General features: G+C 57.4%; 2 protein-coding genes across 6 annotated transcripts in view; one reads left to right on the forward strand and one right to left on the reverse strand.

Annotated features, from left to right (window-relative positions):
- The window catches only part of SPTB (spectrin beta, erythrocytic), a 130,589-nt gene extending 126,688 nt beyond the window's left edge, over window positions 1-3,901 (forward strand). The window contains exons 34-36 of the mRNA XM_043918935.1: window positions 61-234; window positions 489-531; window positions 674-3,901. Coding sequence (XP_043774870.1) covers window positions 61-234; window positions 489-531; window positions 674-841 — 385 coding nt within the window. The 3' untranslated portion in view covers window positions 842-3,901. The remainder of the gene's footprint in view (window positions 1-60; window positions 235-488; window positions 532-673) is intronic.
- A 1,440-nt stretch (window positions 3,902-5,341) lies between these two features.
- Window positions 5,342-14,777, reverse strand: part of PLEKHG3 (pleckstrin homology and RhoGEF domain containing G3) — a 43,472-nt gene continuing 34,036 nt past the window's right edge. For 3 of the 5 annotated variants that reach the window (XM_043918937.1, XM_043918938.1, XM_043918936.1), the window contains 6 exons: window positions 12,193-12,231; window positions 11,799-11,818; window positions 11,029-11,367; window positions 10,455-10,568; window positions 7,124-8,507; window positions 5,342-6,710 (listed from right to left, as the gene is read on the reverse strand). In XM_043918937.1, coding sequence (XP_043774872.1) covers window positions 5,980-6,710; window positions 7,124-8,507; window positions 10,455-10,568; window positions 11,029-11,367; window positions 11,799-11,818; window positions 12,193-12,231 — 2,627 coding nt within the window. In that variant the 3' untranslated portion in view covers window positions 5,342-5,979. The remainder of the gene's footprint in view (window positions 6,711-7,123; window positions 8,508-10,454; window positions 10,569-11,028; window positions 11,368-11,798; window positions 11,819-12,192; window positions 12,232-14,777) is intronic. The other 2 variants (XM_043918939.1, XM_043918940.1) reach the window with 2 other exon arrangements.

Below are 14,777 nucleotides of genomic sequence, written 5' to 3' on the forward strand. Positions count from 1 at the left end.
CTGAGCAGCTGAGCATGCAAGTGAGGACTGTAGGTGACCTGCCTGTGTGCACCTTCACAGGTCCTGGAACAACCTGTACTGTGTGCTCAGGAACAGTGAGCTGGCCTTCTATAAGGATGCCAAGAATCTGGCCCTGGGGGTGCCCTACCATGGGGAGGAGCCCCTGGCCCTGAGACATGCCATCTGTGAGATTGCTGCCAACTACAAGAAGAAGAAGCACGTCTTCAAGCTGAGGTGAGGCCCTGCCTGTCCACTGCTCCTTCCCTGGTGGCCCGATTTGGCCTAAGTGGCCAGTCAAGCTTCTGCTGTATGTGACCGGCTGCAGGCCTGAGGTGCCCCTCCGGGATTTTTTCCAATTAGAGAGGCTGGTGGCCCTGATTTCTACCTCCCAAGGAGCTGTGCTGCCTGACAGGGTCCTGGTCATGGGAAAGCTCGGGGGGCTGGGGGTCAGATCCAGAGGTGGCCACGGGGGAAACCCTTTGCCCTAGGCTGAGCAACGGCAGCGAGTGGCTCTTCCACGGCAAGGATGAGGTAAGTGCAGGGCTGCCTGGCCCTGATACCCCCTCAACAAGGGGCAGGTGGGAGGGACCCGAGCCCCTTGGCCTCAGGCTCCCTCAGAAAGGGTCCCAGAGGCGCCCTGGCCTTTGCGGGTCCTGACCCTCCCGCCCTGCAGGAGGAGATGCTGTCCTGGCTGCAGGGCGTGAGCACGGCCATCAACGAGTCCCAGAGCATCCGCGTCAAGGCACAGAGCCTGCCCCTTCCCCCCATCACCGGCCCCGACGCCAGCCTCGGCAAGAAAGACAAGGAGAAGAGATTCAGCTTCTTCCCCAAAAAGAAGTAGCCTCTCGGGCGCCCGGCGGGTGAAGCCGGTGCGTCGTTGGGACGTGCAGGGACTAGCGCCTCCCTCCTCGGCAGGGCTTTCCTCCCGCCCACGGCCCGGCCGCCGCCGCTGCCTGCCGCCTGCCTGCTCTGTCCGGCCGGCCGGGCGTGGGCCCCGCTGCACTTCGATCGCTGCCTTCGCCCGCCCGGCCCCGCCCGGCCCACGTCTGCCTCCGCGCCCTCCGCCCCGCACACAGCGAGCGCGGGCTCCAGGGACGCGGCTCCCAGCTCCGCGGGCCCTCGGGGCCTCCGGGTCTGGGGGCAGGAAACGGTTTTTGAGGCCCACACCCTCCTCTCCCCACCCTCCTTACCGGGGCCGAGGGCGCCAGCCCCCACCCCCCCTATTCCCACACAAGCTGGAAAAGAAGGCTTGATGGGGGTTCCTCAGATGCTGAGAAGTTAAAGTGAAGTCGCTCAGTCGTATCCAACTCTTTGCGACCCCACGGACCGAAGCCTTCTCCGCCCATGGGATTTTCCAGGCAAGGGTACCGGAGTGGGTTGCCATTTTTTCTCCAGGGGATCTTCCTGCCCCAGGGATCGAACCTGGGTCTCCAGCATGGCGGGCAGACGCATTACCCTCTGAGCCACCAGGGAAGATTCCTGAGATGCTGCCCACTCCGAAAGCAAGTGTTGCTTGGGGTCCTGTCCCACTCGGTCGCAGCCAGGGGAAGAGAAGAGGTCCTTGGGAAGGCCCGACCTGCCCCCAGGGGCGTGAGGAGGGAGTCTTCAGGTAGCTCTGGGCCAGGGGCCGCTGCCTCCCCACCTCAGGGGTCACCGCAGCCCCTCCTCCCACAAAAAGAGGGGGCACTGTCCAAAATCGATGGGTCCTAAGTGCAAGGGGCCTCCCGCCACCTCCAGCACCTCCTTGCTGCCACTGGGCCAGGCGGTGGTTGGACCGTAAGCTCTCAAGCCGGCCCTCTTTTTTAAAACTACAGCTGGAGTTTAGGGCTCAGGCCGGAAGGTGGCAGATGAGACTTCCACACTGCCCCGGGCGCCACCTCTCCACCCTGGGGTCTGCCGCACTCCCAGTAGCTGCCAGACCAGCAGCACCCCACTCAGACCCCAGGTCCCAGAGGGAGACAGTGCAGGTCCCCATACGAGATGGACACCGCAGCACCTGCATTAGAGCATCCTACAGCCAAATACTCCATGCGTTCTGTCTGCAGCTGGCACCACCTGAGGGTGCTGGCTGGACCGACAGCAAAGTTCACGACCTGTCACCCTGAGGTGGCAGATGCAGCCACACCTGGGTATTACAACCCACGTAACAACCCCTGGAGACCTGGGACAAATGCTGGGGCCGGAGCCATTGAGGTGTGGCAAGTACCCTTGCACAGGTCCTCCTGAAGGGCCTGGCCTGAGTCAGGAGGCTACATGGGTATCTGCCCCCCAATCCTGGGTACAGCCAAAAGGGGTCCTGCAGCCTTTCTCCCCAGGGATAACTGTTCCCGTGCTGCCAAAGTCAGACATCTGGAGGGAACAGACCACTGGTTCCACAGTATTCTTTCCACTACCCTCTGAAAGCAATACAGCTCCGGCCCAGCATCTTAACTTGGGTTAGGTCCAAAAGAGGGCTTGAGTTGCAGGCAGCAGACACTCCCCTGGGCAGAGTGGAAAGGACCCTGGGACCTACAGTTGCTGTTTCCATCACCTTCCCCATGGGAAGGAGCCTTAGACACACTGAGATGATCCCCCAGAAGTGGGTGAGGCTAAGGCAGAAACCACAGGCATAAGCATCTGGAGTTACTAGGCCTTCCCAGGAGCCCCTAGTGCTCGAGATCAATTACTACTATGTCAAGGGAAGGCAACTTCAGCAGACAAGAACCACAGGAGGGAAGTTCTCTGACGGGGCCTGACACGTGGTCCCATCTTGGGAGCCAGGGTCTTCATGTGTCCTCTATCCACCTATCCCTGTGGCCCTCTGTGCATCCACAGGGAACCTAATCTCTACCACTCACCAACCTCTCTACACCTAGGGGAAACCAAGGCAGGAGGCAAAGAGGTAGTGACACTCACCTGGCAATAACAAAGGCCTCAGGTGCATCTGAAGGCATGTCCTGCTCCAGGATAGATAGCATGTTCCTTGCTGAAGAGCAGGTGGTGGCAAGTCTCTCTCAGCTGTCCCCATGGGCCAATCTGTGGGAGCCAAGACACTAGGGGCCACCCTCTTCCCCTCCACGTGTGCTTCTGAAGTGATGAATTTCAGCAAGCAACTCCACACTCCCAAGAATGAAAGGGCCTCAAGGAAAAGCTAGGATTTCACCACCCCTGGGCTCCTGGACTGGGCAAGGACAGCAGCCAGCTGCATGAGACCTACCATCTACCGACAACTTCCCATTCCCATGCACCCCTCTCCCACGTCACACAGGCCCCAAGACCCTTGACCAACTGGAATGAAACTGCAGGCACCCAGCTTTGGAACTCTGAGCCACATGGCGGGGGGTTAAGCTCCTGGCGTCCTGGCAAGGTTTTTTTTCTTTTCCTCCTTATATTTTCTACTTTGCAGTCTTTTAACAGTATCCCCAAACAGCTCCAGTCCACACCAGCATATCAGGCTTCCTCCCCAGAGCAGTTTAGAGGAAGCTCCTTCTGGGCATGGTCAGGTGGTCCCCCTGCCCTCTCTTCTTCCCCTTTGTCCCCTGGCCTCAATGGACTGTGGCTGAGGGAGGTCAGGAGGGTCCTCGGGAGGCTCGGCTTCCCTGCCACCCCACCCCTCCTTCCTGCCTATCGGAGGGCACGTAGAGTCCCCAAGGGTGGCCCTGGATCTCCTTCCTCCCTTCAGTGGGAGGGGGCAGAGATCCAGAAGACCCCATGGCTCGGTCCCTTGGACAAGCAAGCTCAGGGAGGATGCAACGGAGGAGGCGGCGGCAGACGACTGCAGCCCTGTCGGGCACAGACCATGCAATCTGGGGCTGGCCCTGGGGCCGACCGGGTCTTGTCCTCCACCTGCTCAAATGTGCTTCCACGAAACCAGAGGAAACCCATTTACTAGTTTTTCTAATAAATCAATAATGCTCCATAATTCTATTTGGCCTGTTTCCCTTTGAACTGGACGAAGAGGGCTGGTTAAGTAAGCAAGGCGGGATCTGTGAACCCAGGACCACCATGGAGACAGAGGTACAGCCAGGCCAATGACTTGTCCCTGGAGTATCATAGAAACAACTCTGCCCAGGTGCTGTGCTTCACTTGTGACCCTGAGAAAACTCACTGATTCATGCATTCAGCCATCTTGTGGGACTGCTACAGGGCTTTCCGCATGGAGAGCAGGACAGAGATCTGAATATCAGAATCCACACACCTGGGGTTCATTTCCGGAGTGAGTGCGCTTTAAGTCCCTTCAGCCGTGTCTGACTTTTTGCGACCCTAGGGACTGTAGCCTGCCAGAGTCCTTTATCCATGGGATTCTCCAGACAAGAATACTGGAGTGGGTTGTCATGTCCTCCTCCAGGTGATCTTCCCAACCTAGGGATCAAACTTGCATCTCTTCTGTCTCCTGTATTAGCAGGTGGGTTCTTTACCTCTTGTGCCACCTGGGAAATCCATCATCTCTGGATAGGCAGTTTCAACTAGTCTGGGTGAATGAAACCTAGGTAGGAATCAGCATGCTCCTCGGCAACTGCGCAAGTGGCCACAGACCATTCCAGGCAGCTGGTAGAACGTGGGCCAGACAGGCTCAGTTTCTGCCCAGGGAAGGCCTCCTCTTGCCTCTGATACTTCCTTGACCTCATTAGACTCAGCAGACTCATCTTTAGGCTGAGTCTATCCTCCTAGGTCAGAAGACCTGCAAGACAGCTCTGCCACGGGGCCCTGCAGCCCCAGCTCTCCCAGGCTCCAGCCAGACAGGGTGAAACAAGGCTGGTCCACCAAAGGAAAGGGGCAGAACACCCAGTTAGAAATAGGGAGGCATTCCTACCCCTTGGGAATCAAAGACACTTTTGTGAATGAGATGAAGAATGAGGCTCCATCTCAGAAAACATGCACTTGTACCCCTCACCTGATACTGCAAGCCACCTAAAATATTCCTAGGCTCTAAGTTTAGAATCCTCACCCCCTAGGATGTCTCTTGGGAACCAAAGAGGGAGAGAATAAAAGGCACCAGTCACGGAAATATCTGCCTGTTAGAAAAACATCCCACTCTCCACCCTTTCAATCCAACTTTGGCTCTTGGGAAAAAGAGCTAAAGGCTGGCATGGTACCCCCTGACCTTACCCTAGACAGGACACCAGGCTATGGGTAGACAGAAGCCCACAGGAGTAGAAATAACAGAGAACAAGTCCCCTCCTGCACATTCTGCTACCCCAGCCTCCCCCACCAGCACCTGGGTCTTGTGGTTTGTGAGCATGGCTCCATATAAGTGCGTGTGAAAGCAAAAAGCCGAAGTCCCGCCTTCCCCTAAGACAGCTCTAGGCACAATCGACCCTTCCCAACCCAGTCAGACCCCAGTAAGGAGACCACACACCGGTTGGTTGGTCAGCAGTGGTTATTACACCATTGGCAAATAATGAAATGTGTGTACATTAGCGACAACCACAGGGCCAGCAAGACAACACACAAAAGTACCTGAATAGAGTCCATGACATTTTTCCTGGGAGGGGAGAAGCCACACACATACACACACACACACGCATACACGCACGTGCGCACGAGAACACTAACATACCACAGGATGGAAAGCAATAAATTATGGGCCACGTGCCTGCCTGGATCCTAAGAAAAGGCACAGTTAAAGAGCAAAGCCTCCCCAGGCCAGCTTCCTATGTGTCCCCTGGGTGGGCCCTGGGTCTGGCAGTGGCCAGGCAACGCTGGAGGCCTGAGCTGGGCTTGCTCTCCCTGGGAAGAGATGAGTTTAAATATCTGGCTTCTTACCAGAACTATATACAAGGAAAGTGGCCACACAGGCCTCACAGGGGAAGGGGCTCGTATGGGCCTATGTCAAGTTGCCGGCAAGTCCCGGTCCACGGCAGGTGCTCTCCCAGGGGCGGCCTTTCTGAGGGCCGGGAAGGGGGTGAAGTGAGCAAGGTGAGCCAAGGTGAGCCCAGCTGCGGGCGCTGGTTCCTCCCTACCCCTCAGCCCGGCTGCTCCCTACCCCAGGACTCAGAGTCAGCCTGTGGAGTTCAAGGCCTGGAATTTCTCCCTCAGGTTCCGCACTCTGCCCTGCTGGCTTTGGTCCGCTGGATCCCTGGAACCCTCTTCCTTAGGCCGATACTCTGCAGACTCCTGCAACTCCTGGTCCTTCCCCGTCTGGGCGGCTGCAGAGCTCGGTCCCTGCCCGCTGGCCGCCTCCAGCCCTGTGGCAGGGCCAGGCAGGGGCCCCTTCTCCATGATGATCATCCGCCGGTTGTCCTCCAGCGTGAGGTCTGCGGTGACATGCAGGGCCTCCCCTCTGTCAGGCTCACTTGGTGGAGACTCCTCCAGAGGCTGGGGCTGGGCCGCCTCTGGGCTCACCGGGGCCCTCCTGGCCTTGAGGCTGCTGCAGCGGCCCAACCTGCCAGAGGGAGCCAGCTGCGGCTCCCTCATGTTCTCTGGCAGCGAGCGGCTCCGGTTGACTGGTACTTTGCTGGGCCAGCCACCCTTGGTCTGGAGTGCCTCGTCCCGGGAGGCGTACTTGGAGCAGAGCTCTCGGACATCGGGCCAGTTGAAGGTCTCAGTGTCGAAGGGGCTTCGGGGGCCATGCCAGGCCCCTGGTGGGGTGGTCCTTGGACTGGTGGCTGAGGAGCTGAAGGAGATATGCCGTGGCGACATCTCCATGGAAGAGCCAGGCCTGGGCGGGCTGCGCTCCTGGACCGCAGGCTGCTCGTGGTTGGAGAGAGGCGGCCCCGGCTTGCTCACACCTGTGGGGAGAGAGAGAGTTGCCTGAATCCCGGAGCGAAAGGACGTGAGGGCTCTCTGAACTAGCTACGGCAGCTCCCCTTCTGGGCAAGGGTGGTTGCTGGGGTTTGGGGTGTGATGGGAGGCAAATCCCCTTTACCATCCGCAGCCCCCGTATCAAAGGGAAAATGGGAAGAAGGAAGAAAAGGTGGGGAACAGGAGTCCGGAATCAAAAGGAGACAAGAGCTTCTGCTCTCCTGGAAAAGAGAGGCCCGTGGCCCCATGCCCTTGGGCTTTAGAACAGCTCCAGGGCTCACTTCAACCCTCTTTCTGGTAGAGGTTCTTTAGGGGGTCACTTCCCCAGAAGCCAACTGGCTCCTAAAAGGTCCTTCCGACTCAGGCTTGCAGGAAGGGCCCCCTCCCCACCCCGTCGTACCTGTGCCACCGGATGGTGCTCCAACCTCCTCCTGCACCAGGGGGATGGTGGAAGCCTCCTTCTCCCACTGCAGCGGAGGCCTGGCCGTCACCGATCTGCTCTTGATCCGGAGGCTATACTGGCGAGCCAGCTGGTAGACCTTGTTCTTGACTCGTTCGCTCACGTGGCTATCCATCACGTGGGAGAGCTGCAGGATGTGGGGGTGCAGTGGGGTCACCAGCTTCCCCTGGGGGTCACTGCTCAGCTCCCTCACCAGCTCCTTCAGCTCCCGGGCCAGGTGGGTGGGGCTGCGGGGCTCGGTGGGGGAAGCGCTCTCTGGGGAGGCAGCCACCGACTCCTCGGTGATGGCCGCCAGTTCGTGCTCCTCCAGGATAAACAGGGGCTCATGCAGGTCAAAGCCGTTGGCCTGGCCTTGGCCCGGCCCCTTCGGAGGGCTCCCCTTGGGAGACTCCATTCCCTCCCAGATCTTTACCATTTCCGAGGACGGGCGGAACTCAGCATCTGTGATAGGAGCTGGGTCCCCAGCGCCAGCCTGGCCTGGTCCTGGGCAGTCAAAGAGGGCTGCCCGTGAGCCCACCTGTCTCTTAGGCCCCAGTGGAGCCTGCGGCTCCGGGTCTGGCTTGCGAAGGCCGTTGATTCTGGAGACCGAGTTTCTCACAAGCCCTTTGGGGATGAAGGAGAGGCTCTCCCGGCGCCGGACACTAAAGCCTGCATCTTGGTGCTCTGCGTTTTCGTAGTACCTCTTGATTCTGTCCAGCAACTGCCGGTCTTGGGAGGAAAGTTTCGATTCCTTCGGGCAGGAAGACCTGTCTGGCTCCGCTGGGCAGCCTGGGCCCGGGGCCTCCATCCCATTGACAGAAGGTTCGCTCTCTGCGGCCACCCCCACACTGAGGTCCGCTTCTGGAAGGAGCTGAGAGCCCAGGGAGTCTGTGGTGCTGCCACGCGGGGCCGGGCCCTTCTCACCATCCTCTAGGCTGACCATACTGCTGCTCCGGCTGGTCAGCCTTGGGGTCCCGAAGCCACTGGACTTGCCATCCTCCAGGGCCAGGCTGCTCCGCCGAGAGACACTGCTGACGAACAGCTCGGCAATGACGCTGGCCTGGTCCAGCACGGAGGGAGGCAGGAGGCTCTCAGGCTCGTGGGGGGCCCCCACCTCCTCTTCCTCGTCCTCACTGCTCAGGGCCTTAGGGTCCTCGGTGCTCTCGGCCACCATGAATTCTGCCATGTCATCGGGGGGTTCCAGCCCCAGCAGCAGCTGGTGGGGGTCAAGTTGCATTTCGAGGACCTCGGGGGCCTCTGTGTCTGAGGGCATCTCTTCGGTGCTGGGACCTTCCACAGCAGCAAACACCTCCTGTTCAGTCCCAGACTCGGTGTCTGGCTCAACCTGGGACAGCACAAAAGGCTCACATGAGACAAAAACCTCCCTCATGGGACCCGTGGAATGTGGGGACAGCGTGGCCTACTCAATGCCTAGTGAGAAGGGGCTGCAGTTTAGGAAGGCAGGCAATCAGATTGAACAGCACTCAAAGTGAGGCAGCAAGGAGAAGATGGCCCTCAGTCACCCTGCAGCTGGGGTGCTGGGCCTATGTCCTCAACGCCAAGGAGAATTCTAGGAATGCAGAGTGGCAGCACCTCTCAGCCTCCCTGAGTGGTGCAGGGTCAGGGTGAGAACATGCGACACGGGGTCAGAGCCACGGCCCCAGGACTCCCCTTCCTCAAGCCCTAGTAGCTCCCCACAGGGAGGCTGTTCTGGGTTGAAACTTAAGCCTGAATGACTCCCCTGAAGGGCCAGGGTCTCCTGTGTGGGTCAGGATCCAGAGGGCAATAGGATCATGTGCTGAAATTCTATCAGAGGGTAAAGATGGAGATGCGGTTCCTACCAGGCAGCCTTCACCCTTGTGCCCGACTCTGGCTTTGCCCAGCAGATGGCAAAGGAGGAAGCAAGGTCAGCAACTCCCTTCTGACCACATCAAAGGTCATTTGAATCGTAAAATCAGCCAGTATAGGCGGCTTTCCAGAAGGGTCGTTAGGGAAAAGACAAGATAGCACTCTAAAATCTGAGGAACCAGAAGCTGATTCCAACCGTTCTAATCTAGCATCTGCACAGTGGGACCCAGGAGCTAGGCCCACACTGTCCAACACAATGACTGCTAGCCACTCGTGATTCCCAAGCATCTGAAATGTGGCTAGTGCACGCTGCAAAAACTTCACACCGAAAAGTACAAAATACCTCATTAGTAGCTTTGATACTATGTATTGAAATGATAATAGTCTGGATATACTGGGTTAAATAATCCTTTACTGAGACTACTAGAATATTCAAAATTACACATGAGGCTCACATTCTATTATCATTGACCAGCACCACTCTAAACCCTTTCCCAATGTCACCCAGGCTATAAGTCTTGTCCTGGCTGTGAGGATCACCTTTGGAGGTCTAGATTTCTTGAAATTTTCGTTGTATATCTGGGGAAGCAAAGGACTCCGTTGCATATAACCCACAGATAGCATTGGGCTGATGGTGGGGGTGGGTAGGAAAGAGTCCAGGCTAGTGGGTCACAGACCCAAGTCTAACCTGAGCTCTGCCCCTTAGAAGCTGTGCAATGTCAGGCACGTCACCTAACCTCTCTGAGTCTCGATCTCCCTGGTAGAGCTGGTTCAAAAAACAGAAGGAAGAAAGAGAACACAAGGCATATAGAAGGTGTCCAGTAGATATCAACACCTTAGTCCTTTGCCAGCTGGGACAGGCATGATTTAAATATCTGGCATGCTTGCAGGGCAGGGCCTATGCTCTCTGCAAGGAGGCCTAGCCAAGGGGACCTAAACTCTGGTCACTTCCAATAACTGTGTCCCTTGAAGAGACTGCATCTGCCCAGAGAAAGGGGTGCTGCCGCCATTCAGCAGCTTCAGTCGTTTCCCACTCCACGACCCTATGGGCTGCAGCCCACCAGGCTCCTCTGTCCATGGGATTCTCCAGGCAAGAACACTAGAGTAGGTTGCCATGCCTTTTCCTCCAGGGGATCTTCCTGATCCAGGAATCTCCTGAATTGTAGGCAGGTTCTTTACCACAGAGCCACCAGGGAAGCCCCAGAGGGAGGGGTACTAATTTCTAATTCAGGGTTTTCTAATTCAGAGTAAGAAGCTGTCTGTCACCAAGCCACATGCCCATAGGCCAGACAGGTTTCCTGAAGGCATGAGAGTCCTGGGGAGCAAGATTCCCTGTCCCCATGGGCCTAACAGGAGAGCCATGTCCGAAAGCACCGCCTACAAAGCTGGAGATCTGGGCTCAGGAGGGTATGCACAATCCCCATTCCACCTGCTGGCCGCTCACCTCCGGCAGGGAAGTGACAGACTCAAAGTTCAGGCACTTTTCCTCAGGAGTTGGAGACCGGCTCCTGGTCCTCCCGCAGCTCTTGGAGTCTTCAGACTCCCTGCGTTCCTTCCCCTGCAGCAAGCAGAGGGCAGTCATCAGCTTCCAGAACAACAGGGAGCTGGTCCCTTCTGCATCCCAACCCTGACAGCACCTCTTGAGGCCCAAGGGGGTTGGGCTACACCGAGATCCAGCCTTGGGCCTGCGCCATCCAGAGTCGGCCTGAACCGCCAAGTCTGGGAGACTCAGAAATCCCCACCAGGCATGCGCCCCTGGTGCTCTGACCTCCCCGCCACCCCCAGCCTGCCCCATTAGTCATGCCCATTGAGTAGCATGCTGGTTAGCTCCAGTACTGGAACAACACATGCCGGGGGCTCACCAGGGCGTGACAGCGAGCCGGGGTTAAGAAACACCATTGGCAGGAATGAAGGAACAAGGACGGCGGGGTGAGGAGAGCAGGGAAGGGGACTCATGGATGGGCATGCACGTGCCAGGGAGCATGCAAGGAGGAGGGGAGATCAAAGAGACACCTCACCATAGCGCCCCGGGAGAAAAGTAAAGCGTTGGCCCGATAGTGCCAGCAGTGGAGGGCGGCCAGCAGGGAGCTGGCAAAGTCGGCTACCTGCTCCGCCACTGCCAGGCTCTCCTCCTCCTCCTCCTCCTCCTCCGAACCTGAGGGCTCTGGCCTGGCCCCCTTCTCGCTGCCTTTGTGCCCTGCCAGGTCCTCCAGAGAGACCTGAAAGGCCTGCTCCTCCTCCTCCTCCTCCATCACCTCCTCCTGCTCCTCCTGGGCAGCCCCTTCGGCCTCCGACTGCAGGCCCCGAGCACAGGGGGGCTGTCCAAAGTCCAGGAGCGTGCCAACACTGCCCGCGTGCTGTGCAGAGCACAAGGCCCCCTCGTGACCAGCCTCTGGGCAACCCCCCTCCTCCTCCAGCTGCTGGGGCTGGGGAGGCTTCACGTCTACAGACACCCAACCTCTGGGCTCCCGAGCGGCGCAGGGGACTCTCAAGGTGGGAAGCTGGGCCTGGGGCCTGGGCAGGAACTCAGGACCCAGACAGGCCCGCCTGCCCCCAGGAGAGAGGGCAATATGATAGGATTCAGGCTTGGGCCAGCCACTGGCAGGCTGCCACCCCAGGAAAAGGGTACAGAAGGGTGCCCTGGGCTTATTCATCTCCAGGACCCTCAAGACAGAGCCTGGCGCCCAGCAGGTGCTTGACAGGTGCTTGCTGAGTAAGTGATGATGATGAGGGCTGAGCCAGGCAGCTCCCCCCAACCTGTCCACAGTCCCCTCACCCCTGGCCTTACCTTCACTCTTGCAGCTCTGGCTGTTCCACCACCGCCAGGTCCCGGCACATGGGCAAGGGGGGAGGGAGAGGGGAGAGCGGTGAGAAGAAAGAGCCCCCTTACACAGGCCTGAGGCCCCGGGTCCCCCAGGAAAGGCCTCATCAGGGCTCCTGCTCCCAGCATCTTCGCAGGACTTCCAAAGGAATGGCTGAGAGCTCAGGAGCCCGGGATGGGGTCACTCGCTCCTGCTGTCAACCAAGGACCGGGAGACAGGGTGCGAGGTGTGTGGGGGGGAGCCGGGACAGCAAGGGTGAGACACCGTCCGCGTCGCCCCCACCCTGCCGATCGCCCGCTCCTCCCGCTCACCCTCGCCCTAGGGCTCAAGGGGAGAGCCGACCACCCCTCCCTCACTCACCTTTCTCACTGAGTTGCCTGAACAGATGTCTGGTCGGCTCTGAGGAGGAGAGCAATGGGCAGAGTCAGGGCAGGCCGCAAACCGCCTGGCCCCACACTCACAGCACCACCAGCCCATCACCAGATCAAAGTCCACTCCAGCCGGGCCCCTGTGGCCCCGGGGCCTGACAAAGGCTGTCCTCACACCCAGTCCACAGAGAAACAGGGCCAAAGGCCACTGCCTGCCCCGGCTCGGGGGGGCTCTGCTGCGACTGACAACCCCCCAGAACAAGGCCTGCCCACCAGAGCCTCTCTTGGGGGCCCTGGCCCCCACCTCAAGCCCCACCTCCCTGCCCCGAGCACATCAGGGCCTTAGTGACACCCAAGCCCCTTCACAGCGCCCCCACTGGAAAGCAGAGGTTGCATCCAACTTTCTATGGCCTTTAAGGCCTGGCAACACGAAGCCCCGCTACCCGCTGGGGAGTGTTGCCCAGCTGGACAAGGGCTGCCCAGGCCCTGAGGATAGAATACACCCATTAGGCCGATGGTGTCAGCACCTTTCTGGGGACAGACCTGAGATAGAGAGGCAAGGATTAGAGGACAGGTCTAAGGAACCTCTCTACAGAGCCGTCCTCTTAGCCCCTACTGCCCCTGACCGCCTGGCATCAAGTGGCAGGCCCACTCTAAACTGGGAGTCAGAAGGGAGCCCTCCTGAGGTGTGTCAGCTGTCCCTGGACAGGAGAGTGTACTGAAGAACTGTTTTCTCTAAATGTGCACAGGCACACACACCTACACTCCACCTGCATCGAGGTAAGCAGACACCTCGTTGTTTTTAGAGAGAGAAATACAAAAGGCTCTACTCTTTCCATTTAAAGCGTGTAATCAAGAATATTTAACAAGAATATTTAAGATGATGACAAAGGCACCTTATTTACCCAGACAGTGTACTTATCTGCCCATCCCAGCTCTCTGCAAGGATGAAGCAGAAATAGACCTGGAGGCAGTCACAACAGATGACTGAGAACACGCACTAATGCTCTTCCACTGGCCTGAATCCTCCCTCTCACTGAGGTCCTGACTACTTTCACACACATTTCTTACACATTCAGCCAATTAATTTGTAACAGAAGAGGGAAGAAGTAAGGGCTACTACAGAAAAGCATGCAGACTAATAAGAAGGAACACCATTCAGTGAAAAGACAGAAGTGCTTAATTGCTCTGTTGTGTCTGACTCTTTGTGACCTCAAGGACTGTAGCCCGCCAGGCTCCTCTGTCCATGAGTTTTTCCAGGCAAGAATACTGGAGCGGGTTGCCATTTCTTCCTCCAAGGGATCTTCCCAACCAAGGGATCGAACTCATGTCTCCTGCTGCGTCTCCTGCATTGGCAAGCGAATTCTTTCCCTGATGGCTTAGTGGAAAGGAACCTGTCTGCCAATTCAGGAGACTCGGGCTCAATCCCTGGGTTGGGAAGATCCTCTGGAGGAAGAAGTGGCAACCCACTCCAATATTCTTCCCTGGGAAATCCCACAGATAGCCTATGGGATCACAAAAGAGTCAGACATAACTTAGCAACTCAACAACGACAACAAAACTAAAACACAGAGACAAAACCCAACTGTTTCAGTGTTTACAGGCTAAAACCTCAGCCCGGGGAAACTTCAGCTCTGAAACGGCTCATTTCCCAAGTGCCTCGCTTGCTGCAGCTGATATTATGACAGGCAGTACTATTATTACTGTCCGCACTGCCGCCACTTACTAAAGACCTCCACATATCAGAAGCTTCCAAGTCAAAGCTACGGCAAGTTAAAGAGGGAATGTTAGAGGGATGAGAGAATTACAGAAGAAAGGACAGAGAAGCAAGAGGGGCCAGAGACTTAGGAAGTAACACTCCTAATTTGAGGCTTTTAACACATGGCACCAAAGACCTTTTGCAACCATGGCAAGTTTGCCTAAGGTTTGAGATCCACCAGGAACACCACCAAACAAAACACACAGAAGCTTTCCAGACACTGCTCGGCTTCATCCTCCAGAAAACCAAACGTTTTACGTCAATCCACACAGTTGTTCAGGGGACCTGTGGGTCTTGCCAATCAAACCCCACGCACTGTGGGGATCCCAGCCAGGACCCAGCTCCCATCACTACTTAGTCTTTCTCTTTAGGGGTCCCTGAGATGGTTCTCACCCCAATTCCCACCTCAGGTGGTTTGACAAGTGCCTGGCTGAAACCAGATCTATCCCCGGGCCTCATACTGAATGAAGAGACTAAAAATTGACACAGAAAACACACACACTCATCACTACAAGGATGAATAAAAGCAAGGTTTTCTCTTTTCAATAAATGGTTCAATACTCCAAGTACACAGCAGCAAGCGCAGTCATGGAAGAAAACCCAGGAAAGGAGAACAGAACTCTTCCCTGAGACCCAAAGTAAATATTTCCTGTCTGGATCTGGTGCCACTTGAAATCCAACTCATTTTCCCCACGTCCTGCCTCTGCTCTGTTCCAGAACTGGGCTGTGGACTATCCATGACGTCTGAGCATTACTCTGGCGGACTCCCAGTATTCCAAGTGGCAAAGGAGAAAGGAGTCAATTGTGGGGGCGCTGAG

Source organism: Cervus elaphus, chromosome 12, assembly GCF_910594005.1.
Source record: "Cervus elaphus chromosome 12, mCerEla1.1, whole genome shotgun sequence".
Classification (NCBI taxonomy): domain Eukaryota; kingdom Metazoa; phylum Chordata; class Mammalia; order Artiodactyla; family Cervidae; genus Cervus; species Cervus elaphus.